Source organism: Polistes fuscatus, unplaced genomic scaffold (assembly GCF_010416935.1).
Source record: "Polistes fuscatus isolate 324 unplaced genomic scaffold, CU_Pfus_HIC Scaffold10, whole genome shotgun sequence".
Classification (NCBI taxonomy): Eukaryota; Metazoa; Arthropoda; class Insecta; order Hymenoptera; family Vespidae; genus Polistes; species Polistes fuscatus.
The window spans coordinates 4,329,112-4,356,123 of NW_025112998.1; the positions used below are offsets into that span (position 1 = coordinate 4,329,112).

The 27,012-nt window shown below is 36.1% G+C and overlaps 1 protein-coding gene across 20 annotated transcripts in view; it reads right to left on the minus strand.

Moving 5' to 3' along the window:
- Positions 1-27,012, minus strand: part of LOC122526011 (protein turtle) — a 215,198-nt gene that overhangs the window by 51,191 nt on the left and 136,995 nt on the right. For 19 of the 20 annotated variants that reach the window (XM_043649098.1, XM_043649099.1, XM_043649111.1 and 16 more), the window contains 3 exons: positions 7,996-8,123; positions 6,337-6,510; positions 5,350-5,672 (listed from right to left, as the gene is read on the minus strand). In XM_043649098.1, coding sequence (XP_043505033.1) covers positions 5,350-5,672; positions 6,337-6,491 — 478 coding nt within the window. In that variant the 5' untranslated portion in view covers positions 6,492-6,510; positions 7,996-8,123. Of the gene's footprint in view, positions 1-5,349; positions 5,673-6,336; positions 6,511-7,995; positions 8,124-22,554; positions 22,711-27,012 lie in introns of all 20 variants that reach the window. The other variant, XM_043649102.1, reaches the window with a different exon arrangement.

A 27,012-nucleotide genomic window follows, 5' to 3' on the forward strand; every position in this document is an offset into this window, starting at 1 on the left:
TCTCTCTCTCTTTGCCATTGCTTTTAAAGAGAAGTAGAAGCAGTAGTAGAAGAAGAAGCAGAAGAAGAAAATGAAGAAGAGGCAAGAAATACCCTCGAATATTTTACCAGCCAAATTTTCAAGCAGCGACGAAGCGTGAAATTAACGAGACGTTGCATCGGATCTCTCACTTTCTCTCTCTCTCTCTCTCTCTCTCTCTCACTTATTCACTCACTCTTTTTCCCCTCTCAGTCTCTTTCGCACGCAAATACACCAAGTCTCGCGTAAGTTAAATAGTTAAAGCACCTGTTTAAGGCTGCTTCGCTTTTGCCGTTGCAAACGCTATGCTTCTACGCGCGGTTGAACCACGAGGAAACCGGGCTAAAAGCAATTAACCGATACTAACGAGTATTCTACAGCCCTTATATTCTAAAGACTCCAGAATTGATATTAATTATTTAGAAAGAGGTAAGCGGATATTTTACAAGTCTAGAATAGGATACGATGAAAATTGCTAGAATTTAATTAAATTAAAAAAAAGACAAATATCCCCGTATTACCCCCGTTCGATTAATAAATAAATTCGAGATAATTATATTACTAAGATTTATATAATATAAATATCTTATCGCGACCAAACGACTTTTTATCGATAAAATAAATTTGTTCTCCCCCCCCCCGTTAAATTCTACTTCAATGATATATTTCGATACGACTGATATTTATCTTCGTCATTATCCTTATGGAACCCCGTCATCTGCGCAATATTGTTCGGTTTCGCTAGCCATCTGTGCGATGATCACGACCACGACCATAATCGTCCTATAAAATCGCAAGTTAGAGGCTGAAGTTATCGGATTTTTCTTACAAACGACGATGTTCTTTTATTCCTATGATTAATTGCACTTTTAACGACGACACCGAGAAGACGACGACGACGATGATTCATACAAACTCGTCGTGAGACGCAGCAGCAGCAGCGCGTTGCTGCCGTTTCCAACGAATATCGTTCAAAGTTGTAAACTTCTCGTAAAGATCGTTGTTAAGAGATTCAAAAGGGGAACTGAAGGAAGGAAGAAAGAAAGAAAGAAAAAAAAAGAATTTATGATCGTGTAATGCAGAGTCATTAAAAGAAAATCGAATTTATCTTACTAGTCATCTTCAAAGCACTAATCGATTTCAATTATTATTATTATTATTAATTTCCCCTATGAAAAAAAAGAAAGGCAAAATTCTTTCCAATCTTTTTATTATCGTCCCATTACTTGCAACTACAACTCTAATTATCATTAATCTTTGAACAATTTTTACAACATGTGGATATGAAATTTTCTCTATCTATCTAAATAAAAAAAACTGTCTTTGATTTTACTATTTCTCACCCGAGGTAAAACGTAACTCGAATCGACGCGACATTACGTGAATTTAAAAAGATATTATAGGATGGAAGTGAGCAAACGGAAAAGCCGGAGGACGCTTCGTGAATTCCGGTTGAAAATAATTAGGAAATAAATAAATTACGAGCGTTAGACAGCAAAGTTTTGGTAAAACGGTGACGACGTGGTAGGAGGGGGGCAGGGAGTTTAGGGGTTGGAAAGTGAAGGGATAGTGGGGGGAGGGAGCGAAAGTAATGCCGCACAAGCGGCGATCACAATGGCCGCTTTACGCCCATGCCCTCAACTTAGCAAACTTTCTATATTAAACAACTTTTCCGCTAATTTTGCTATTCTCTTTTTTCGTCATTTTCTCGTATTTTCCGTTTCACCCCTCCCTCCTCCCCTTAGTCCATACTTCCTCTTTCTTCTTCTTATTCTTCTTCTTCTTCTTGTTCTTTTGCTACACGCCTCCCGTTCACTTCAATTTCTTTCTTTCTCTTTCCCTATCGTTCTCTCTCTCTCTCTCTTTCTTTCTTCTGTACCGTTTACAACGTTTCTCGGTAATTTCGTTCTCACCCTTTCCGTCTGCTTCTTCTATTTTTTTTTTTTTTAATACTATTCTTGCGCACAACGTGGGCGCTATAAAAACGTCTGCCATCGAGAGCGGAAGCTCGAAACTTCTCACGTTCAACTTTGCCGTCGTTTTAATTACCAAAGTAAGTACTATTCGTTCGAATCTTGAAATAAAAATAAAAATAAAAGAAAAATAAGAAAATTATGTTACAAGGTGTGTTATCGGATTCAATGGGATCACCCTTGAAATGTCTCCTTTGATTTGCAATCGTATTAAAAAAAAAATGAAAAAATACTTCGTAGAAAATATTGCACGTAACGATTGAAAGAGATTTGTTCTCGAGTTCATTTTTTGAAATATAAATAAATAAATAAATCGGTTCGATCGATCGATCGATCGAATCGTTTTTAATTGTTATTATTTTTGTATTTTTTTTTTTTTATAAAATAATAATAATAATTTATTTCTTTTTACGAGCTACGATTAAATTACTTCTTCTCGTACGTAGATAGATGTATGTAGATGCTTTTTGCTTTGACTTTAAATCCCGTTCTTAAAATAACGCTCTCGTGGCGTCGTAAAACGTCGCCTACTTAAACGCAAAGATCTCCTCATTAGAATGTTTCGACGTACGCTTCTCCGACTTTCAAATCCATTCGTTGCTGAACATTCGCGAGAAAGCTAATGGAATATAATTACCATGTAATTGCGACAAATTTCATTATGCTAAGTCGCGCTACGTGTATCGAATAGACATTAATTTATAATATAAACGTTCAGAAAGTAATTACAGTTGTCACTTGAAATATCGAATAAATTATCAATTTTATTCGTACTTCTTTTGAAATGTATTTTATTATTGAAAAAGAAAAAAAAAAGAAAAAGAAAAAGAAAAAGAAAAAAAAATAAACAGGTAAAAACTGAAAATAAAACTCGTGTCATCCGATTGAATGCGTTTATAATATTTTTAAATGAATACGTATTTAACTTAAATACGTGCGTACACGTACACGCGTATAAACATCCGTATACGAAGATTCGCTTCTCTTCCATCTGTTATTTACAGCGTATAATTATGACAATCTCTTTTTAAAAGAGTTTTAATAAAACTCCTCTCATTAATGATACCAACGGGGATAACAAATGCGACGCAGTCTAGATTTTTTCGCGTTAATACGTTAATTATGTATAATAACATACACGAGGATGAATAAAAAGAAAAAAAAAAAACAAAAAAAGAAGAAGAAGAAATAAATAGAAAGAAGAAAAGAAGTAGATGAAACCCGAGCGACACTTTGATGCATTTCAAAAGTACGTACTTACAAGAGATATTAAAGAAATATTAAATTCTCAATAATTATACTCGTACGTTGGTGGATCGTATACAGGTAAAAACATTCGAAAAACACTACCTACAGATGGATACTTTTTATTTGATATTTTTTACGGCCAAATAATCGGATTGACTCTTAATTTCCTTTAATTTCGTTAACTTAAACTATTAACACGCGCTTTCAGTTTTATTTAACATAATGTAATTGCTGCGATTATATTTGGAATTATAATTACAACAATTATAATTAACTTATATACGTAGAAAAACGAACGGTTGATATTTTATTTTTTTATTCTTCTTCTTCTTCTTGTGCCAATTAGAAACGCGTATTCGTTCGAAAATGCGAAACAATAGCACGAATTCGAGAGAAATCGTAACAAAGTTAACACGCCTAATGGAAAATCCTCTGGAGAAAATGTAATTGCAATTAGGCGAGATTTCTCTACGTTAAAAGAGGATTATTAATAAAGATAATTAAAAATAGTAATCCCCTTGAAAGAGATAGAGAAAAGGATAGAATGGTAGACATCATCCCCGTTCTAATTAAATATCCTACGTTAGTCATGGAAAATGGAAGTAATCGAAACGACGAGGATTCATTATTCTCGGCCGATCGTAGAGTTTAAATATCGAAATGTAACTCACATTTATCAAACCTTCGATTTAAATTAACCCTTTCATTCGGAAAATAAGATATCTTTAAGCGGTTCTCTTTTTTTTCTCTCCTTTTTTTTTTTGTTGTGTTTTCCATCTTTCATACTTTCTTTTTTCCTTCTTTACTAACATTTAAAATCCTTTACGTTGCTACACGCGAAAATCACGTCTTTTCAGTTCGATCGTTACGTCGTTGAAAGAAAGTCATTTTCTCGTCTGATTTTGAGGATAGAACCGAAAAAAGAGAAAAAAAAGAAAGAAGGGAAGAGGGAGAGAGAGAGAGAGAGAAATAGAGGGAGGAAGTAAAAAAAAAAACAAAGTCCTCTTGAAAATTGCTCAGACTAGCCGAAAAACTGCTTCGCCGGGTAGTACGGATGTTATCAAAGCGAATTCAACGCTGCAAAAGAGTTCAAAGTCTCGTTATTTCTGTCTCTCTCTCCTTCCCTTCTCTTTTTCTTTTTCTTTTTCTTTTTCTTTTTCTTTTCTGGCAACAGACGACCCATTCACGCTTTTGGGCGTGTATCGTCGGACGGAAGCTTTTTCTAATTGAAATTCGTATAACGCGTCACTCGTTTTACCGCAAAGATACATTTGAGTTTTGCAAAAGTGAAGAACTTGCCGTACCGTTGTCGTATTTTAAACGAATATTATAATAGTTTTCTAGAAACATCAACGATTAACGGAAAAAGTTAAGATATGTCTCTTGCTTATCGGTCGTGATTTCTTACAAAAAAATGTATAACTGTATAAATGTATAATAAATGTCATGAATTTTTTAAAAGAACAAAATTTCTTCTTTAGTTTAAGCTCGATTTTATATCGCATTTCAATGAAAGGATATTAAATTCTAAGGTAGACGGTTAACATCGTGAATCAGAATACATGATTAAATTGTAATTAATTATCGTCTAATTGGACACATAAGTAAACTGTTGTATTGATACTCAAGCCACAATTATAAGTCACCTAGTTCTAAATTGACATCGTTACGTTTCCGATTTCAGCGTATCTGTGCACAGTACACTGAATTCGAAATCGATCTATCAGTTCTACTCGAGAGACCATGGGGTAGCTATCAGTTTGGTCAGAGAAACCTAAATTATGTAACGAGATGGATACTAATCGATGATACGTATTTATATCTATTCCCTATCGTATATATATATGCCTATTGTATCTATATCATTCTCATAACAGTTATATCTATTCTATTGATTATATAATTGTCTTAAAGTAAGATTGCTATATTTTACATTTATGATATTAAAAAAAATATATATATCATTTAATTAAATTATTTTTATATATATACATTAATAACGACAACTCTATAAAACAACCATATGAATATTTAAAAAAAACGATATAAAATCACTCAACAAAATGATTTTTATGGTATTTGTTAGTCGAATTAATCGATCAAAGCATACCTGGTGTGACGAGGAGCACGATGCCCAAAAGCAAAGTTCTTGTCGCCACTTCCGCGATCCGCCGGAAGTCCCTGCGACACCATCGTAGTCGCTGTTTCCTTTCACCTTCCCCTTCCTCTTGCGTCGTCGCTTCCGCTTCATTCTCGATGCTGTCGAAACTCTTCGTGGAAAACCTCAGCTTCCCGTGGAAGGATCCATCGGATCCTATTACGCGCCTCAAAATTCTTATCTCTTCCGTATCCTCCTCTTTCTCTTGACGTTTATACGCCCGGGAACCTGTACACGTTGGCTGACCGGAAATGAGAATCGCTCCGAACTCAACCCTTTAAAAACCAAAAACAAAGAAAGAACATTTTTTTTCGAATATATGAATAAATGCATATTCAACGATTAGGATTAATCCAAAATATTTAATTAATCGTATAACGAATGACGCGTGGTACTTCTTCTTTTTTTTTTTTTTTATTATTATTCGTTATATTTTTCCACGATTTGAAAAAGTTCATGAAATAAACCATGAATGGTTTGAAAAGAATTATTTAATATCGAAAACAGTCCGAATACTTCTGTAACTAACTGTAAATGATTCTCTCGTATCCTTTGTAATTGAACGCTCAACACGATTTCGCAGACTCGAGTAACCTGGTGATTTGTGGTCACGCAGAACGTACGATCGGTGATATCGATTGGTAATACCTCGTTTTATCGATATTCGCTAATTCCACGAGTGTACGTTTGTTAATTAATATCGATTAGGATAATCGTTAAATGTGTTGCTATATATATTTATAGTTTCTTATATTAATTAAATAATAACAAAATTCTCATTGTGTATAATATGGAAAATTTTCGATGAAATAATGTTTAAAATATTCATTAAAAATACACTAATAATAATAAAACAGTTTAATCGATTACTTTAAGACCACCACCTTAGAGATGTAACAATCATTATATCGAATAATATTTTTTCTACACTGTACTTACTTGTCCTCATCCTCGCAAGTGCCATTCTCAACAGGTACGTAGAAACCATCTTCTTGCCTTAAAGAAGGAGGATTCTCAAAACAATTTCGTTCGCAAGACTGGGACTCGAGCCTTCGCCGGAGGTCCGTGGCTTGTAGCCCTCCTCCGCCCCCCATACCCCCGCTCCCATAGTATCTACAATCACAAAGACGATTCGTGTAAAGACCAGATCGCTTAGAACGCGTTTATTCGACCGTTCGACACTGCGTCGTCAGCGAGACTGACGAGACTTTGTTTACTAAAATTCGACTAGGTCGTATACTATGATATGAATACACGATAGGTATTGTAAACACGACGAAGATATTGCTTGTTGTATATGTCGAACACGTTATTGTCTTACTTTTAAATTCTATCGTATATGAAGAAATAATCAAATTTTTACTTTTCTTCTATAATTTTTGTTCTAATTTCTCATGTTATTTATTTTTACCAAATTACGTATCGTATACGAAGACGAATTATTTTATGTTATAATAATTTAAATATGTTATAGTATAATTATTTTTTAACTAGATGTTTAATTGAATATACAAAATATTATATATTTCAGTATGCTAGCAATGGTCATAAATAAGTACAAAAATGAAGATGTATTGTTTTATTTTTTATAGAATATATTATAATCAGAAAAATAATACAGCAGAATGGATCATACTTAACATGGTAAGGTAGGATTAAATAACATGTTATATCGTATATGTAAAATGAAGGAAAAAAAATAAAAAATAAATAAAAAGAGAAAATATCTTTAATAAAGAAATTTGATTTATTCGAATAATCTTAATCAAATATTTTGAACGTATCGAATTTTATTAATGGCCCATAAAATATCGAATATAGTAAGAAAGTGGAGTAGAGTGGTCGGATTAAGGGGTGGAAGTTGATCAACCAACCTCAGAATAGATAAAAGAAAATGAAATCGGATAATCGGTCTTTTATTATCCGACTGTAGGAGTGCATCGACTGCATCGAATGGAAGGCCAAACGATCCTCGTATTCGAAACTAAAGAAAGATTTTTATGTCTTCCCGCGAACGAGTTTATTCGACTCCACTTAAAAGTCATCGAAATTCGATGGGTATTGTCGATAGCATCGTATCTTATCTTCTTCATCGTCTCACTTTCCAATCGGAAAATGAGATTCACCAGTTGGAATCGTTTCTATTTTAAATAACACACACACACACACACACACACACCGATCGGTCTACGCGAATCTATATAGACATTTCTTTTTTTTTTCTTTTTGTATTTAAGAATTCAAAACTATCGTCACGATATTGTCCAACGTTAAATTATTCATTCTACTGACTCGAACGAGTTATATTATTTAACAAAAATCATAATAAACGACAATTTTATAATTCACGTAAGATAATTCAAAATTCTTGTAAAAAAAAAATAATAATATTATACAATATATCAACATTTTAATGATATATTATTTAAAAAAAGGAAAATAAAAATGTACCAAAAATAAACGTTCTAACGAGCGTACGGGAATGAATATTTTTTTTAATTTTTTTTTCTGCTAACCGTATATCAATCGTTATAATTATAATGAAATTTCTAAGAACATTAGAGGAGTAATTAAAGATAATTAAAAGAGATACGTTACCCCTGCCGCTCCGCCGCCACTACCGCTCTCCGGATCGCCCGCCTCGTTTGCCGATTTTCACGATCCTCGCCACTTTCAGGTTCTCCTCGAGAGCCACCTTAACCACCGCAGCGTGCTGTTATCATCACCTGAAACGAGGGAAATATTGCGATAGTTTAATGGTCTTTTGCTGCATGACAATATACGTCCCAATGGGATATACACATTTTATGGCTAATGTTACAACCACGGAATATTACGCACACGCGTAACCCTTCTTTATCTCCCCGAATTTTCCGAGTAACATGGCTTTAAATAACCCGTTCTCTCTTATTACCTATATATATTTGAACATAAATATATCTACATATACGTTTACATGTAGGTATATGTGTAAGTAGGTATATGCACGTATCTAACGTGGGCGTATCTAATAAAAGAGCTTGCTTTCAAATCGAGTCGTGTAAAATGAATTTTCTTTCTCTTTTTCTTCCTTGCTTTCTTTCTTTCTTTCTTTCTTTCTTTCTTTCTTCCTTTTTAGATAAGGCAAATATCAATGCAACACGTTCTTACGTCAACGACAACGAAGAATTGATTTTAAATAACCGTAGAGATGCGATAACCCCGCATCGAAGTCACCGAATAAAATGATATTCCTTTATTCGAGTATATTGAAACGACTAAAGATCAAAAAACATTCGTTTGAATCGTCGAGATTTTTGAAGTACGCGGCGGACTATGTCGTTGTCAACATTATTAATATCTCGAGTGGTATTCATACGTTGTGTTATAGCAGATATCGTTCTAATTTGCGAATAATAATTTTCCATTATTTTCTCTTACAAATTGAAAAGAATTGTCTTACATTTTGTATTATTTTGTCAAAGTTCTTTTTTTTTTTTCCCCTAATTTTTCCACGATTTATTCGATTACATTCCAATCATTTCGGGGAATTTACAACCCGTTCAAAGTTTATATAACTCGAAGCAAATAATCTTAACTAGTCATGAACCTCTTCAACAAACTACCATCTGCATTGCTAAAACAAGGATAGTTTCTGAAGGAAAGAAAAAGTTTAAATTGCATCAATTGCGGTGAAAGCCTTCTTTCTCTCCTCGAGCACGACCGAGACTCGAGGAATTTCCTTCGTGTTCGAGGACGGTGATTCGACGTAGTAGAAACGTGAATCGAATCGATTAGTAGTAGCTCGCACGTGTTCGAATCTTCGGGGGGATGGAGAAGTGAAACGAGAAACGATCGAATCAATTTAGATTCGAGGGAGAAAGAAGAGAAAGAGAGATGATGGTTAAGCCATCGTCATAATCATTAACCCTTCTAACATTTGTAAGAGGTGTCATGTGATTCAATGGATAGTCAAGATTGATAAAAGTATGTAATTAGTGTACGGTTAAAATAATACCCTCGAACGATCTTCTAATTCATTGAAATTATAGAACGATACTTCAAAAGATAAAGAAAATAACAAAAAATTGTTCGACTACCGTGAGAAATTAGTTAACCGTGTTAGAATTGAAAGATGTTAATTAAATTCGAGCCGAACTCGAAGATATCCGACACCGGTGAGTAATAAATAATTCACATAAAAGGTAATCGATGATTATCAGCGTTTCTCGAGACCCCTTAGAGAGCTCTTACTCGAGTTAGGAATATCTAATCTTTGTAAGCGCAAGTTTATTCCCAGGAAGTACGTCCGTCTAACGTTTACGAGCGTGTCGATAGTAAAATACCGATCCTTGCAATGTCCTAACCAGGTGTCTACTGCCAGTAAGGACTCCCGCGGTGATTGACTACAGTCAACGACCAACGGGAATGTTAAGAGAAAGGAGGAGGACTTAGTCTCGTGACTAAGTCGAACTAGTGCCGATTAACTGTCATTGTTAAATTTAATACCGAGATGAAAATCAGGGGGAAATTTGTTTGGACGTATTTAATATAAAAAATGAAAAGAAAGAAGAAATATTTTACGATCGGTGCGATAAATTTTCACGCATGGTGAATATCTTTATAGATTTTGTTATCTTTTCTTTTCTTTTCTTTTCTTTTTTTTTTGTTTATACAGAAGCTTTAAACAGACGATATACTTCGTTACAGTATATAATATTTTCTGAACGTAAACGTCCAATATTCTATAATACTAGATCGCAGTTGGAACGTTGTTTGTAAAGGAATAAATGTGCCATGATATCCAATAAACTCTACGCGTTTGACGTGTTCAAAAGATACGTCATATAGTAATAAAAAGAATCGTGAAATCGAAAAGCTTTTCTCGATCTCTAATTTTATTTTCTCCCATCGTTACCCATCATTCATTTCCTGTTCCAATAAAAACATCAGTTACGTTTAAATCGATACGAACACCATGAGATTCGTATCGACAAATAAAAAAATATGAAACAAGAAATAAACAAAACATTATTGCAAGTCATAAAAGTCAACGTTAGCGGATAACAGATATAGAGAGAAATATTTCGTGTTGAATTTTCGAGGATCGAGTATCGGCCAACTACTCGGCTTTATCACCGTTATCACTCTCAGCGTAAAGTCACGTTTTAGTGGTCCACGGTCAAACTATTCTAAGCCCAGATGCTAGTCAGCTATAAGTACTTCTTCCCTCGCAATCGAGTCGTATGAACCAACTATAAGGTGTGAGACTATCTCTTCATTTACCACCCTTCCCTTTTCCCCTTGCCCCCCCACTTTCCCTCTCCTCTCTTTCTATCTCTTTCTCTCATTCTAAACTAGCATATATGTACGTATGTATATATCTATGTAGATAGAAGCCAACATGAGACTAGATATACGTATATGTATGCGCATATCTGTGATAGCTGGTTTGTACTCGGAGAGACGTCAGCACCTCAGCAAGAAGGGATGATACGAGTGTGTATGCATGTATGAGTGTTAGATAGAGAGGAAGCACAGTGCTAATAGAAGGTGCAGAGAGCGAACTGTTTGAACAATGGCACATGTCGCCCGTGCAATTGCGCACCGCCAAACGGGCTACGACACCAGCTGTCATAACCCGTCTTCGTGTTCCTCGGTTATTAGCACCGAGCCGGTGGGATTGACCAATTTCTCTCACGGTATTTCTCCTATATCATAATCCGAATTTCTGATTAGTCGAATAAACCTAAACCCCCTTGGCTCTTTTCACGTATTTTTATTTTTATTCCTAACCAAAAATTTGTTTTTTTTGACTAATATATGAATTTGTTGAAAAGTATTATTTTAGATTTGATTAATCAGATTGATGATGATGATGATAATCGTTTGAACAAATCAAGGTAAACTAGTTTGAATGCACCGTTAAATGACAGGAAAGGATTGTTGTAGAATGCAACCCCAGGTGTCGAGGAGGAATATTAGCGATGGTTAAGAACAGACTCCTTTGTAATTACGCGAATTACCCGAGGGGGGAAGATAATTGAAAGGGAATCCTGATGAACATACGAACGCGTATCGCGACTGTATCTCTTCCTACTTGCGATTACTTTTGAAGGAAGCAGAAGGTAATTGGAAAGTGGGAATTACTCGTACGTAATACTCATGTACACGTTGAAACATTGTTATTATCTATTTTCCTATGCTCATTCCAAACGGTAACATTAAATTATATCTTCTAAAACATAAGATATAAGAATTTTCATAAGTTATTTGTTCAAAAATATGTGATGACGTTTACGTAATACGAGAAGTAGGACTCTTGACACTGTGAAAAGAGAGAAAAAAAAAAAATAGAAACTTTCTAGTATCACGAGAAATGATTTTCGAGGACATCTTTCAAACTGGAGTTTAATAAGAACTTTAACAAGACGGTCAAGCATTACGCATGCTATCACGACGTTGTTTGTCCACGTTCCATTTAACTCGGAGAAGCTTGGTCATTCAGAAGAAAACACGTTCACTCGACTCTTTGAAAAGAAGGTAAAACGTTAGCAATAACCTTGGACTCGACTCGTCTCTGAGCTTTAAATCGTAGATAGATGTCAATGAAAAAAAAGAAAAAAAAGAAAAAAGAAAAAAGAAAAACGATAAAAAAAAACTAAGCTCTCTGAAAGAACAGAGAGAAAAAATGGGGGAAAGAAAGATTCATCAAAGGTAAAGAGAGTCACAAAAGGCATCTGTGTTACATCAGAATCGCGTCGTCAGGGCTGATATTTCTTCGCACCCCGAAAATTCCCTAGGCATGCGAGCAACACGTAGATGATTTTTTAAAAGAGAAAACTCCTTCAATCGGTCAAAGTTATATATTCAGGAGGAGCATACTTTTTGATCGTGTATGGCAAAAAGCTTCGATGGTTTCCTGTTTCATTTTACAGTTTCTCTTCCATCCTTCCATCCTTCTCTAATCTCTGATGCGTCGCGCGCGCGCGCGCACGTCTCAACCTACACCATCTAGAAGCCTTTCAGCTTCCATAACCACCGAGCGTCTATCCGTCACGAAATCTGTTTGAACGTCCTCCTGGCACGATGATGAGGATGTTAATTATTACCGTCAAGGTTCACCCTAACTACGAAGAGAGAGAGAGAGAGAGATCAACTAACGGCGCGCTGAAATTCCGGGATGAAAGGGAAGGAAGGCGAGGTCACTCGATATCGTTGCTGCTGATTATTCTGACTGACCAAAGTACAGAAAAGGGATCCTCCTTTTTGATGAAACATTCATCATTGGAACACGTGTCTCGCAATTAATTATCATTGACAATCTTTTCTTCCAAATTTTAATACGATTTTATCTTAATCTATTTCTTGAAAAAAAAAAGAAACAAAAAAAAAAAAAAGAAAAAACAAAAAAAAAGAAAGAGCAAAGAATATCATTAAGTGCAAAATAAATCATTAGAAAATGGGAAAAATCCTTTAACGATGTGAATACTCATTAAAATAATATTCCGAAATACTTATAACGGTCGGTTTATTCTTAAAGCAAACAACTTGGAAGCTTCGTTTAAAACGCCTATGAGAAGCGAGTAGGCGTTCATAATCGCGTTATACACACGCGGATACGAAATCCGCTTTGGGCAGCACTCTTCGTCGTTGTGCTCGCTTCATCGAAGATGCGGATTCGTTGAAGACTTAATTATTCAGTCTCAATTAAATCTGCTCAGTTTTCTCCCTCCATCTCTATCCCAATCTCTCTCGCTTTCTCTCAACCTCACACTATTCCTATCTACAATTAATCCTATTATGTGATGGTCAAAATCGAGGAAAAGGACTTTTCTGGTTTACGCGGCCCTCAGTTTAACCCGTTAAACGGATTGGTCCTCCTCCGTCGGTGTTCGTATTTATTTTATCTTCTACCTCGCACGATCGGAGCTTTTCTTCTTTCAGGTGAATTTCGAATTAAGGACAGTAGTGGTGGTCTTTTTTCTTTTTTTCTTTTTTGCTTTTTCCTTTAACGATTATTCGTTAAAAGTTTTATAAACGCATCGCCATTATTCGTGACTATATTAAACTTTCCCCCTTCCTCCTTCTCCCTAGTTTTCCCCGCTGCGTTTCCCTCGATTTTAATATTTCATTAGTTTGTTCAATAAAACTATTATGGATCATAATGGCAAGAGATTACATCGCTATAAAACTTTGAATTTTACGTTTCTAAGTTTTTCTCTCTCTCTCTCTCTCTCTACGGCAGACTCCGAGAGATCGTAATCAAAAGTTGTTGAACATTGCGAGATCTTAAAGGTCATATAAGAGGCGAAATCGAGAGATATAAAAAGTATGAAAGGTGTGTGTGTGTGTTTGGTAAATATGAAAGAAAAATGTTTGGTCATAGCACGAAAATAAAATAATATATATATGTATATTCGAAGTAATATAAACGGGAAAATGTATAACACACAAAAAAAACAAATAGCTATTGTTTCTTGTTAAATAGAACGTTGAGAGTATTGATGAGTTTTAAATAAAATATCAAAAAACAAGAAAAACGGAAAGAAAAACAAGACGGTTGAAAATTTCGTGTAAATTCAAACTCCCGTATTCCAGCATAAGGCATTCCGTAAAAAGGTTCGCATTGAAAAAAACTGGAAAAGCGTTAGAAGTAAACAAAAAATATCAAGAGAAAAATGCTACGATGCAAGGTGAAAAAAAGATTGAAGGCGTTACAAGAGCACGAAGAGTAAAATAAAGCGAGATCAAGTAGAGGATAAGATATACACGCTTGATATTTTTGTACATAAACGCGTTGTTTGCCCATCTTTATCTTCAAGAAAAAGATCTTCAATGAAAACTATCGTCCCCTATTTTATCAGACATGCCGTTTCTCGCTTGCTCGGAACGGAAACATTATTTTCTTCGAAAAAGGATGAATTTTTGTTTTTTTTTTCTTTTTTCGAAACCAAGATAAAAGAGAAATAAATAAAGAAAAGGAAAAGTTTTCAAAAAGAATACCTCGGAACATTCGTTCCGAGAAGAAGAAGAAGAAGAAACAACATCGATACCACGACGCGTATACGGCTTTTTCTTTACCGTGGAAAAACTTATACGGTTGGTCGGGGGTGAGGGATGGGTGAGGGGTGAGGGATCGAGTTGCGTGATTTATTTCCCTACGCGAGAAAAGAATAAATCCGGCGAATTTCAGGATCCTAAGCTAAGCTTCGCCGCGGACCGCTGCTAGGAAAAGAATCCTCTTACGTTTCCTCTCTACCTCTCAAAAAAAAAAAAAAAAAAAACGTATTTTCTACTTCGTGAATCGAGACAGAAAGAAGGAGAGAAAACAAGAAAGCAAAATGAAAATGTAGTATGCATAAGTAGAGTACAGAATAGGTACGGCTAGGGGTGCGCGCAAGCTACGAAGAAACAATACATATTATGCAAATCTTTATACTGAAATAGCTTCGGAAAGAATTTTCAGGAATGGAAGAAATATCGATCCTACTTTTAAAAAATGAAACAAGAATAAAATAACCCGATTATACATATATATGAGCCGTTTATTTTGAAAGTGGCCTAACTCCATATAACCTTAAATTGAGATATTTAAAGGTTTGCGTTTCAATGCAATTAAAAATATACGTAAAGAATAACAATAAGTTATGTTGCTTAAGTGTATTTAAAGGTGTTCAATTTACAGTTCCTATTAAAATAATGGCAATTATTAAATGAATAATATGCGTTTTCTTACCAAGAATGGAGTTAGGCCACTTTCAAAATAAACGGTTCAGTAATTCAACTAACTCTGAAAACTTATGTGTCCAGAATTACCGTATTTACTCGGAATATAAGAAATCTTAAATGCTTTATTGATAGATAATTTGAAGCTGTACATGTTACCGTGAGTAACTGGAAATAATTGACAAATGGAGTTAGGCCACTTTCAAACTAAACGGCTCATATATATAGCTACGCGTACTCGTAATGTTTTTCACTCATAATGATTACAATTAAAATTTGAGACAACAATTAAACGTAGTGGTTTTTAATTAAACGAGTTTTCGCGAATGGAGAACGATTAATACTACTGTACTATTTTGTTTTGTTTTATTTTCTTTTTTTTATTTTCCTATTCGACTCGAACGTTTATTTCAAATTGATCGTATACGATAAAGGTTTGTATAAACATTTATTGAGATTGCAAATGCGAATGGTACAGTATCGTTGCCGGAAAGGACGAATATCGTATACGAGTTAACTCCTGTTCAACGTAGAATTGTTTATGGACCGAAAGGAAATGGTCATAGAAAGGTAAAGAGGTAAAGAGAAAGAGAAGAAGAATTGGAGTCCAATAGGTGGGGAGAAGAGATTCAGCGAACCAAATTGTTCAACCGCACTTTACTCCCTTATTGTGTCGTCGAACAGCTTCGAACTCCTGTAATTGACTCCGTTTACCTACGATATCCGCTTCAATTCACAGAATACTCCTCTCTAACTTTCTCTCTCTTTCTCTTTCTCTAGAATTCTATCATTCTCTCTGTCTCTTCTTATTCTACTATTTTAACAGGATGTACCTATCCAACTCTAAATTAATTTCGCCACACAGGACAATCGTTTACCGATTATTAAACTCGAGCAAACCGATATCGAATTTTGCCCGAGTTCACCCGCCTAATTTCACTTATGCATGATTCAGGAAAACTAACTTTAACGTGTACCTAAGTCTTACTTACGTACGTAAAGATTTATATCGGCTCAAAAATATATATTTATTTTATAAGAATGCTCTTTGACAAATTGTAAATTCAAAAAATAAAATCTCGTGCTATGGATAAAAGCACGCACACAAATGTGAACATTTTCAATAAATCTTTTGTGTATCAATTATTATAACGTCGATAAGTTTTCTGGTTGTTACGTGAAGAGGCAACCTTCCTGTGAGAACTTTCGCGACTTAAAGACGCATACGAGAGGAAATAAAAGCATCCTGTGAACTCACTCTCTGTACGTAGTTCTCCGACGTGCGATGCATTTAAAGATTTCCGATAGAAAGATTGAAGTATTTTTAAATCTATGTTCTTTTTTGTCTCTCTCTCTCTCTCTCTTCCTATCTCACTCTTTCCTCTATATTCCACTATTTCTTTCTTTTTTCTTGTTTTATCTCTGTCCCTCTTTCACAAAGCTTGCTCTACTCGCGTAAATCAGCAATCGACCGCTTTGTCGCACACGTATTCGATGAATACTAATCGTGCTTGTGGTGCGAATAGAATTTATCGGTAAACCTGTATTCTCGAAAAGGGAATATTAGCTTAAGAAACTAACAGAGATACAAAACATTTAAAGAACCGATGGTACTCGATTGAAAAATTATAATTGAAAATAGGGATAAACTTTTATTTTAATGAAAAATAAAATATATTTATACTTAATATATTCAACAGAGATATTTTCGTAATTTATTTTTATAATAAATATATTCCAGACAAGTCGGAAACTGATCAACGAGTATTGAGTACTCGATGTATCAAAGTTGTAAACGCGAATGTCAAACTCTATCTATACAATGCAAATAAAAGCGTTTACCAGATCCAACCAATACCGATTCGTGCTTTATAGTAATGATTCTGGTTTGGCTAGGCCTTTTTCTCTCTCTCTCTCATAAAATAATGCAACTTGCTATACGCCAGAAGGTTCCTATCTATGTTGGATACGATTCGCAACCTCTCATGCAACGTTTTAAAAACATTGCAATAATAAATATTGACGAGGAACGCTTCAATATAAACATACCACCTTGATAAAGTGAAAATTTTCACAGCATTCATCATCCTGTTACGCGATCGTCATTGTCATCAGGAAAAACATCCTATGCATATTGCGTTATCAATATTTTTCAATTCAAACCCAATCTACCTCGCACTCTCTCCTTCTCTATTGATTTTATATTCGAACCAAACGGATACAATGGTATCCGCGGTTTTGCAATCGAGAGAAATTTAACAGCTAGAATAATCTACATAAAATTAGAATGGTCGTTTGTGATTTTCAACGTTAACACTAACTCACGTTGATTGGTTTATCAATAAAATCCGATTCTTTTGTGTAGAAAAATATCCTTGTTTATGTTCCTTTATATATATATATATATATGTGGGATGCGAGCACCTCCAAGCCAAACACTTAAGTAGGCGTTCGTGAGGAGATTGGACGGTGGGCCCTGGATAGCTCAATTGGTTAAAGAGCAGTCGCCCGGAAAGCGGAAGATCCGGGTTCGAGTCCCGGTCCAGTCTGTCCAACGGCCCAATTTTTTCACGAATCCAACATATATATATTTGTCTATCTATCTTTTTTATTTGATAACACAAAGGAAAGGAAAATATACGAGGCTCATACTTAATCTAACCAATAGCTGACACGTACGTGGTTCTTTATCTAGACGCAAATGAGAATCGCATAGGCATGTTTAAGCAACGCGCTCCATCCGGTCGTTGAATATATGGAAAGGTGTCGCCGATATTTGCGGTATGCCTCGACAACGTAAAGCGCTGAAAGCATTCGCGAGGGCCGAAACGACGGGTTCGTGCTACGGCATAACGACCGCGAAACGCAACCGCGGCAAAACTGTTTCACCTTCATCTCCCTTCCCCTTACCAACCCTTTGTTTCTCTCTCTCTCTCTCTCTCTCATTCTCTTTCCCATTCTAATACAAGAGACAGAGTAAGGTAGTAGGAAGACCCAAATCATTCGCAGCTGCATCGTAGAGCTTGCGAACCGCAAAACTGGGAACAGAGGTGACTAGTGGCATTTCAAGCAACCCTTCCACTACTTCATCCCTTAGAAACCCACTACCGGTGAGAACCTAGAGAACTCCTGGCAAGGTACACGCGCGAATTACGAGTACGATGTTCGACTTCCGGTTGCGTGCCGAGCGAGACTTGAGACAACCTCCAAGGAAGCTTCCAGGATGGTCTAACTTTTTGCGGTCATCCGTAAGCTCGTAGGACTTTACCGTTACCGGTATGAGGGATTCCCTGAATTCCGAAAGCTCGACGTTCAACGACGTTAACGTCGATCAGCTTCCCTAAATTGGATTCTCTCAATGCCGTCCACCTGCACGATCTATCCTCCTTTACTCTTTTCTTCGTGTAAGAATTAACGACTGTGTTCACCCTTTGTTTTCGATAATCTTCTATCGATTCGTTTGTTCGATGAACAAATTTATTTTCATTCGCAATATCTTATATTATGCTTTTAGTTTGTACAAAATATTTCATTCGATATTATGCAATTAGCATTATATTTGATTTAAACAAATATTTACCTTTTTCAATTAAAAAATCTCGAATAAGTGAACATACGAAATAAAGGTAGAACCGTCATTTAACTTTTTTTTATTATGAAGGGCTAGAAGGGTGAAAACTTATTCGTACCGCGGCTTGATTCAGGAATAATTCTCATTAGATTTCAAGTTAAACTCGTGGGTATTTTTCTTCCATGATGAATATGCAGAAAGAGGAAAGAGGAATTGAGAAGATCGTGAATGTAATTCTGATCTCCATTGCTGATTGCACGTATGCAAGAAATATTATTTTTTCTGTTTTCTTCTTCTTTTCCCTTTTTTTCTTTTCTTTTTTTTTTTAGATATTTTTTTTTGTTTCATTAATACGAGTCTCCTCATCTATTTTCCACATTTCTAATTAACGCATGTAAAATATCATTCTCCCCATTTCCCTCTCTCTTCTCATCAATAGAAATATAAAGGTAGATTTTGAAGATACATATGAAAACCGGCTTTAACAATATAGTTATAATCATTATGAATACGATTCTAATAATAGAGTACTAATAATTACCCTCGCATGTTATATTAAATATTTTATACTTGACGTATATGCAACTCGCTCCCGAGCTAGAGTGCATCTAAATTTCTACGCAGAGTTTATTAAATATACATATTCAATCACGCGCATATGAGCGCACGGTTATACAATTTTTAGTTGGCAATACAAAAGAGAATTACCGAAAATCGATTCAAAGTTGTTTCGTCAACTTTTCATTGACCAGTTTCTCTCTCTCTCTTTCTCTCTCTCTTTATCGCCTTATTTTTCTCTCTTTCATTATTGGAACGTAATTTCACTTGCAATTCACCTCTAACGCTACTACAGTTATTTCCATCGTTGAAACGAAAGAAAATTAATCGATAAATTTTCAACCCTTTTCTTGTTTCGTTCGTTCGGTTACGAGGTTGTTGCACCAGTTTGGTGCTCGAAAAAACCAGCATCGAACAAGAAAATTTTTGTTTGACGCAGCTTTCAAGCAACGTATGACTCGTGAGCCAAGTGTGAGGCCTGAGGGGAAGTGACGGTGCTTGAAAGTTGCTCCAAAAAAAAAGAAATAAAGTTGTCCTTTTATGTTATTTTTTCCGTGCGCCAAGGTGGTAAGCCCTTAATTCGAAATCCAACGGAGAGGAAGAAAAGTATAACGCACGGTAACGATTTTTCTAACGAGCAAACTTCTTCTTCTTCTTCTTCTTCTTCTCCTTCCTTGAAGAAACAAGGAAAGAAAACTGTGATGAGGGAGGGAGGACAAGGGGGAAAGCTTATTCCAGTATAGTTATATTACTTTCACGTCTGTTACCAAATCAATGAACTATAAATTGAAGTAATTAATTATATTTCAACAATCTTGTTTTCTTTACTTATTTTCTATTTTTGAGATTTTTCTTTAACGAGAGACTTAAGTAATTATATTATAAAAAAATCAAGGATCGTGAGATTCTCGTCGCACCGAGGAAAAGAATAAAATGAGGAAAAAGAATAAGAAGAAGAAGAAAAAGTTTGAGTAGCCTTGTCTTTCTGGTTGAAAGAGCAAGGTAAGACGGAGATAGAGAGATTGAAATAAAAGGGAGTGGAAAGGAGTACTTGGAAAGGTTGGTAAAAGAAAGCGAGTCTTTCTATCGAGTCGGTCAGCAGCCCATGCTTGCAATTGAATCGATCGTGCTGAAGGAAAGTGCACTTATTGTTAGACGTCTCTCGCTTGTCTCGTTTCACTTCCCTTCTTGCGATACAACTACACACCCCAATACTTAAAGAAGAACTTTTACCCTGGTGCGAACAATAACGATTACCAACAGCCGTGGAAAAGTATTTTGGTAATTTGTGTCAACGTGTGTGTTGGTGAGAACTGAAAAGATTATAAGAGGATGGAAAAAATTCACTTTTCATTGTGAGTAAAATGATAAAGAAAAATCTCAAAAAGATTTCGAAAAGGTTTCAATCAAAAAGTTATAAATATAATTACGTTAGACGCTTGAAAACTTACAAACGAATAGTATCACTGTAAGATGTTGATCCTAAAAAGAACAAGATAAAAGAGAAAGAAAGTAAAGAAAAAAAAAAAATAACGTAATAAAGTTTTCTTACGAAGAGAGAGAGATAGAGAGAGAGAGTCGCAAAATTTGTTGTTTTCGGAATCGTCTTGATCCATCCCAGATAAATAACGTGATCGGAAAACGAACTAGAGTCCAAAAGGAAGTTGGTAGGAAACTCCTTAAACTTTTCCTAACAGAGGGAAAAGGCTTTCTGATAGGACTTGGTTGAGAGAGAGAAAGAAAGAAAGAAGGAAAGAAAGAAAGAAAGAGAGAATAAAAGAAAGGAATTGTACTTTTCTTTGGCGTACTTCAAGCATGGAAACCAATTTTAGGACTCTCCGCGGGATCAGCTCGGCTCAGCACCTACCTCAGAAGCGTAACAAAAATCAAATAACACGCCCTACAAGTTCCATGAACTTACTTTTTGTTGACCGTTAGCATGTTAGATTTTAAAAAAAAATAAAGAGATGAAGAAAAGAAATGAAAAGAAAAGGTCCCCTTTCGGAGAGGGAAGATTTGAAGAATATCTTTTTGTTTTTTACGCGAACGCGTCGGTACGAAAGTGTAAAAGTAAAGATCAATAGGACGTTACTGTTTAAGCTCAAACTATCCCATTAACGTAAATTAAAAATTAATGATCACAAGAATCATCAACATTCTAAAGACATTACGAAACACGTAATCGTAATATAGCCCCTGTGGCTTTTCGGTGGACCAATGCGAATTCAAGAGGACAGACTTGGCTAACTAGCTTTTAACGTGAAATCACTATGAGAACCGTCGTTCCCATAAATGGGATAAGTTCTCGTTTCTCTGGTAACAACCATACCCGCTTGTATCCAATAGTTTCCTATTAAAACCTTATCTTGCTACCGTCCTGCTTTTATCCCTTCCAAGGAGTATCGCGCTTTTGACCAGGAAATATTGCCCCGAGGATTCAAGGATCCGATATAAAAGATCGAGATCATAATCCATAAAAAATAATAGTTGACTCGAATTTAACGAGCGAAATAAAAAGAAGTCAAATTCTAAGAGACAGACTGTATCCTATAGAAATCTACCCCTTTAATTCCATTTCCTTAGCAGCGATCTTGTAACACTTGACATCGTTTTCGATGAAGATCTTACACTTTAAGCATACTCCCACCCATATATATACATTTCAACGCACACATAAGGAGGGAATATAACGTTTAAACGGTGTCTACGAGCTGCCTAAAGCAGCCGGCGCAAACTTACTTAGCCGAGCACGGAGTCTCGAACGAGCCCACTTGCATAATGAGAGATGTAGAGAAAGTGAGAGATGTTAGTATGTGTATGTGAAAGATAGAAATAGAGAGAGAGAGAGAGAGAGATGCAAAGATTGGGTGTAGACAGTGGGTGACAAAGTGGAGCATTGCGGGCTGTTCGCGTACGAAAACGTAAAATCCTGAACGAAAACAGGAACAGACGTTCTATCTCTCTCGAAAAAGGAATAGAGAAATAATGCTTCCAGTTTGAGTAACGTCGTATAAGCGAGTGCATTTAAATTCCGCTTAAAGGGTCATTAAGGGTGAATTAGGCGAGACAGCTATGGCCGAGGATCAGTTCCGATTTTCGAGGAGGTAAAGTCTACGTTAAGGTTCGCGTAACTTCTGAATAATATTCTCCATTGGGATATCCTTGATGAGGGGGATAGGGGAGCTGAGGGCTTTCGGGGGGTTAGGGGCGTAAGAAAATGGAGGTAAAGTCGAGTACAGACCGTTTCGTATCCAAATGCTACGAGTACGCTTCCTTGAAATATTATTCCCGACGTGCTTTTCTTCTCTTTTACTCTTTACCGTTAGCTTATAGTATTTTCTCTCTATCCCCCTTCCTAGAACCAGGAGCACAGTTCTTGTCATCACTTTTCCAGCCAGTTCCTCCTCGGTCGCCGTCCCCGAAGTCGAGTTTTAAAGTGCACTCGAGTTCGACTCGCTCCCGCCCTAGGCGGCGTCCTGGTTTTAACGGAATTCGAAATTGATATGGTACTGGATAGGCGAGACGAAAAGTGGAGGAGTAGTATGCAAAAGGAGGAGGAAGAGGAGGAGAAGAAGAGAGAGAGAGCTACTTTACTTCTGTAAAAGGTCGCCTAGTATTTTTCCTCCAATGTATTCCGATGTATTATAGTATTTTTATTAGACATATATACGTTCTTTGTATTTTCTTTTTCTTTTTTTTTTGGGGTTCTTTTTCCTTCTTCTTTCTCTCTTCATCTTTTACTTTTCTATTACCCATTCTCATAGTTGAATTCAATTTAATCGTTTACTCAAAAAATTTGTCTTTTCTGTAGAATGATATATGAAACTTCAGAGAAGTTCGATTTCTTACGTAGTTTTAGAAAGCAAACATTGTAGATGTACATCGCAAAAATAACATAATGGAATGTTCGATCGGAAACACGTTCGCTGTAAACGTTCCTGAGTTAAAATAAATGGTGATAGTGGCGTTAGCGAGTAGGTACATAGAAAGGTATTTCGTGAAAAACGAACAAAAGGAATAGTATCGAAAATGTGATATAGATGTAGTATCAATACCGTTGAATAACTGTTATCGTTACTCTGCCGCTCGGTGACTGCACCGCAGTTTTTGCTTATACGTGGCAGAGTAACGAAATAAAGAAAAATAAAAAAAAGAGAAACAGATATATATATAAATAGAATCCTCAAAACAGAACAAAACAAAAAAAATAAATCTATTCAGATAACATCTACTTTCGACAGGGAGGTATCGAAACGTCCCTACCTCGATTCCTGAATTCGCGAGTTACAAAACACTTTTCAACAATACATTCCCCAACGAGGGGAGAGAGAGAGAGAGAGAAAGAGTGTCGGTAATAAACAGTCACAGAAGTTGATTAAACTTTCTTCATTAAAGATCAACTCTCTCGCTCGTTCGGCGAGTTGTGCACAAGACATAAAAATTAATTTTAATCAAACGATGTAATCTCGTTTGCAGCTTCCGCAGCCAGCTACGAACGAGGACGATTAATTTCGAACTTGCGTCATGGTTGCTTTCCGTTTACACAGAGACTATATTTTCCTCTTTCCGATATATGTATGTACACACGTATTCGATATAACACTTCCCCGCTATCCAAAAGTCCAAGCGTAATTTTTGTCGCACCGACTTTACCGACCAATTCGGCCACTGGCAATTCGACTGGCCTTGTGATAATGATTACATTGTACGCGGCTCAATTACCAAGTGCACCAGCGGTAAATGTAAACGTAATAGATGCTGGCGTATCGATATAACGATACGCGATAGCGGGGGGTAGGGAGGCAGAAGGAGGGGGGGAAGGGCTCGGTAGATTTTATGAAAATCGATTTTGTATAAACCACAAAGCCGTCTGGTGCATTAGCGCGAATAAATTTCTGACTGATGCTGGCTGCCTGTAAATGGTATGCCCGCGATCGATCGGTCAGCACTTCCTCCTCCTCCTCCTCCTCCTCTTCCTCCTCTTCTACCTATCCCTCTTCCATCTCTTCTTTCTCCCTTCTCTCTTCACTCTTTTCCACTCGCAAAAACGTACGATAAATACGTAACCGTGTACGTTGGTATGTACATATTTATATGTATATATACGGGATGTATACACCGTTACTTCGGAATTTATATGAAAATCGCGCGTTTTATAACACAAACTGTAACTCGTATCGCTTGTATAGCTAGCTTTACGAAGATAGTTAGTACTCATTACACAACTAACGTATTTAGGGTCGAATACGAACGCGTAATTCGGCTTCTACGATATGTCAATGTAATATAAGCGCAAATCGAGCTCTGGTAATCCTCTTTGAAAATTTACTATCGTCGAAGTTACGGCGAGAATAGTAGTAGTTGGTTCCTATCGATTCGTTTGTCCTCTCCCATTAAACAACAAGTTTTATATAAGCAAATGAAATATTAAATGAAAAGAATGGAAGAAAATGTAGGTTTCGTTGGTAATCTCTGACGTTAAACCTTTTGTAAAGTTTTTCAACCAATTTGATAGAAACAAAAGATTTAAACTGTGTAATACGATTGTTCGACTTAATACAATGAAAGCGACGAGAGAACATAAGCGTCGATTTTCCGCTATTAGGCCACATTTACATTGAAAGCTAATCGCGGTTACGTTTGAACCGACGCGCGGCAACAATTCGCGACCGTGCGAAGAATGACAAATCTATTTACCACCGTCAATATTTGTCAGTGACTTGCCTCGATTCATTCGTCGGAAGTTTTCCGACAATATGGCCGAACACGTACAACGATTCTCGGTAATTTACCGAAAATCTGTTATTTTCGAAAAACGAGGTCGCATTCGGGAAACAATCAACTAAATCAAATAAAAACTTCATCGTCAATATTATTTGAAGAAATTTTCAACTACATATGGTTAAGGAATAGATTTGAACTCGGTAAAGTTAGATTTTCGTGCTAAAGTTTAAACACACCCTTATAATTACGAGGAATGTTTCGTGGTACATAGGTAGTACTCTCTAAGCTACTTCGTAGGCACGTTGTCAGAGTTGTCACGAACACGAGGAAGTAACCGGAACTTTACGGCAAACTCGGAGAACGCAACGAAGCTACGAAATTCGTTTTCCAATGTCCGAGAGTTCTAAATTACGAGAGTACTGTTTCATCTAAACAACCGCGGGAACATTATCTAGCTGATTTATTAGCCTGGCCCTTGTGAGAATATCGATCTTTATGCGTTTTTCTATTTTTCTATTTTCCCACCCAGTTTTTCTATGCCTCGCCAATATCGACGAGTCGGATTTTAAAGGAATGACAATGAGGGATGCCACGGCACATTTATTACTCGCGCTCGTCTGACTAATAGTCATCGATGCACCAATCGTAACTACTTTTTCCAACCGAAACACACAAATTCTCTTACTGCATAGATCTCTTACCGCGAGAATCGCCATATCTCGATTAGTTGCTTTCATTTTCGATAAAACATCGTCGGGAACTTAAAATGATGTAACTTTAAATACACTGATAACGGAAATTCAAAATCGATCCAGGAAATATGTCATAAATATTTAACCTTTCTTTCAACGTAAAATAATCGAACGATTGAAATGAAATTTTCTATTAAACGAAACTACTTTTCTTTCTCGTATCTTTTTTCTTCTTCTCTTTTCTTTTCTTTTCTTTTCTTTTCTATTTTATTATCTTCTCTTATAGAAAAGCTATAAAAATGCGAACTATGAAATAATACATCGGTCGAGAAAATTCATGTGTTGTGTGTCACGTGAACAATGTTCTAACAAATAATCAAACTGGGAGGGCGACAGTTAGCCATGAGAATCCGGTTTTAACGACGATTCGTCACGGAAACTCGCGGAAACGAGAAACGGAATCGCTATCGGTTTAGAGAATATTGGTTCTCCAGTTACGTACATGCAAAACACATAAAACACCCCCCCCCCCACACACACACACACACACATATATATATATATGTATATCGTAAACAGGCGTAGATAAATTCGAAGTACTCTCTAGTTCGATGTCTTACGTTTACTTGTCCGTTTTAAATAGACGCTATGTGGTTGCATATTACTGACATTTCAAGACGCAACGAAAGAAAGAAAAAAAGAGACCTTCAACCTTCGACCTACGAAAAGTTATCGCGTGTTCTCGAAATCGGCACGATCTCTAGCGTTAACCATTCTCGATCGCGAAATATTAAGCCGAAGGACAGATCTTGTCTATTCGTCTGTCCAGTTATTCGGTCGGCTTATCGAAGAATATGAAAATAAGAAGAACAAAAAAGCTGTCTTATTTGATTCGTCGAAAGAAAACTAATGCGAACAAACAAAGGACTTGGATGATAACGCAATCGAACCTGCTGTAATGCGAAACACGTCGTTCGTATTAAATTTGTTTTGTGGTCAAATTTTCAATGTAAATAGAATAACGCGATAACGGAAAATATATAATTTAATACGTCGCATAACACGCCCGCGCGATTTCCAACAAACGAATCGTGATAAATAAATTCAATTGATCGAATAAACTGTAAACTAAATACGACGATTCGCTTAGAGGGAGAGAGAGATAAAGACAGGCAGACAGACAGACAGACAGACAGACATCTACACGTCTACACACACATACCATACACACAAATATACACGCAAATCGATCGATTGCTTTTAACGGTTCACCTAATCTACTTTTCGAAAAAAAAAAAATGGAAAAAAAAAAGAAAAAAAATGTCGAACCGAACGAATTCGGAAATACCGTTCGACCACGTC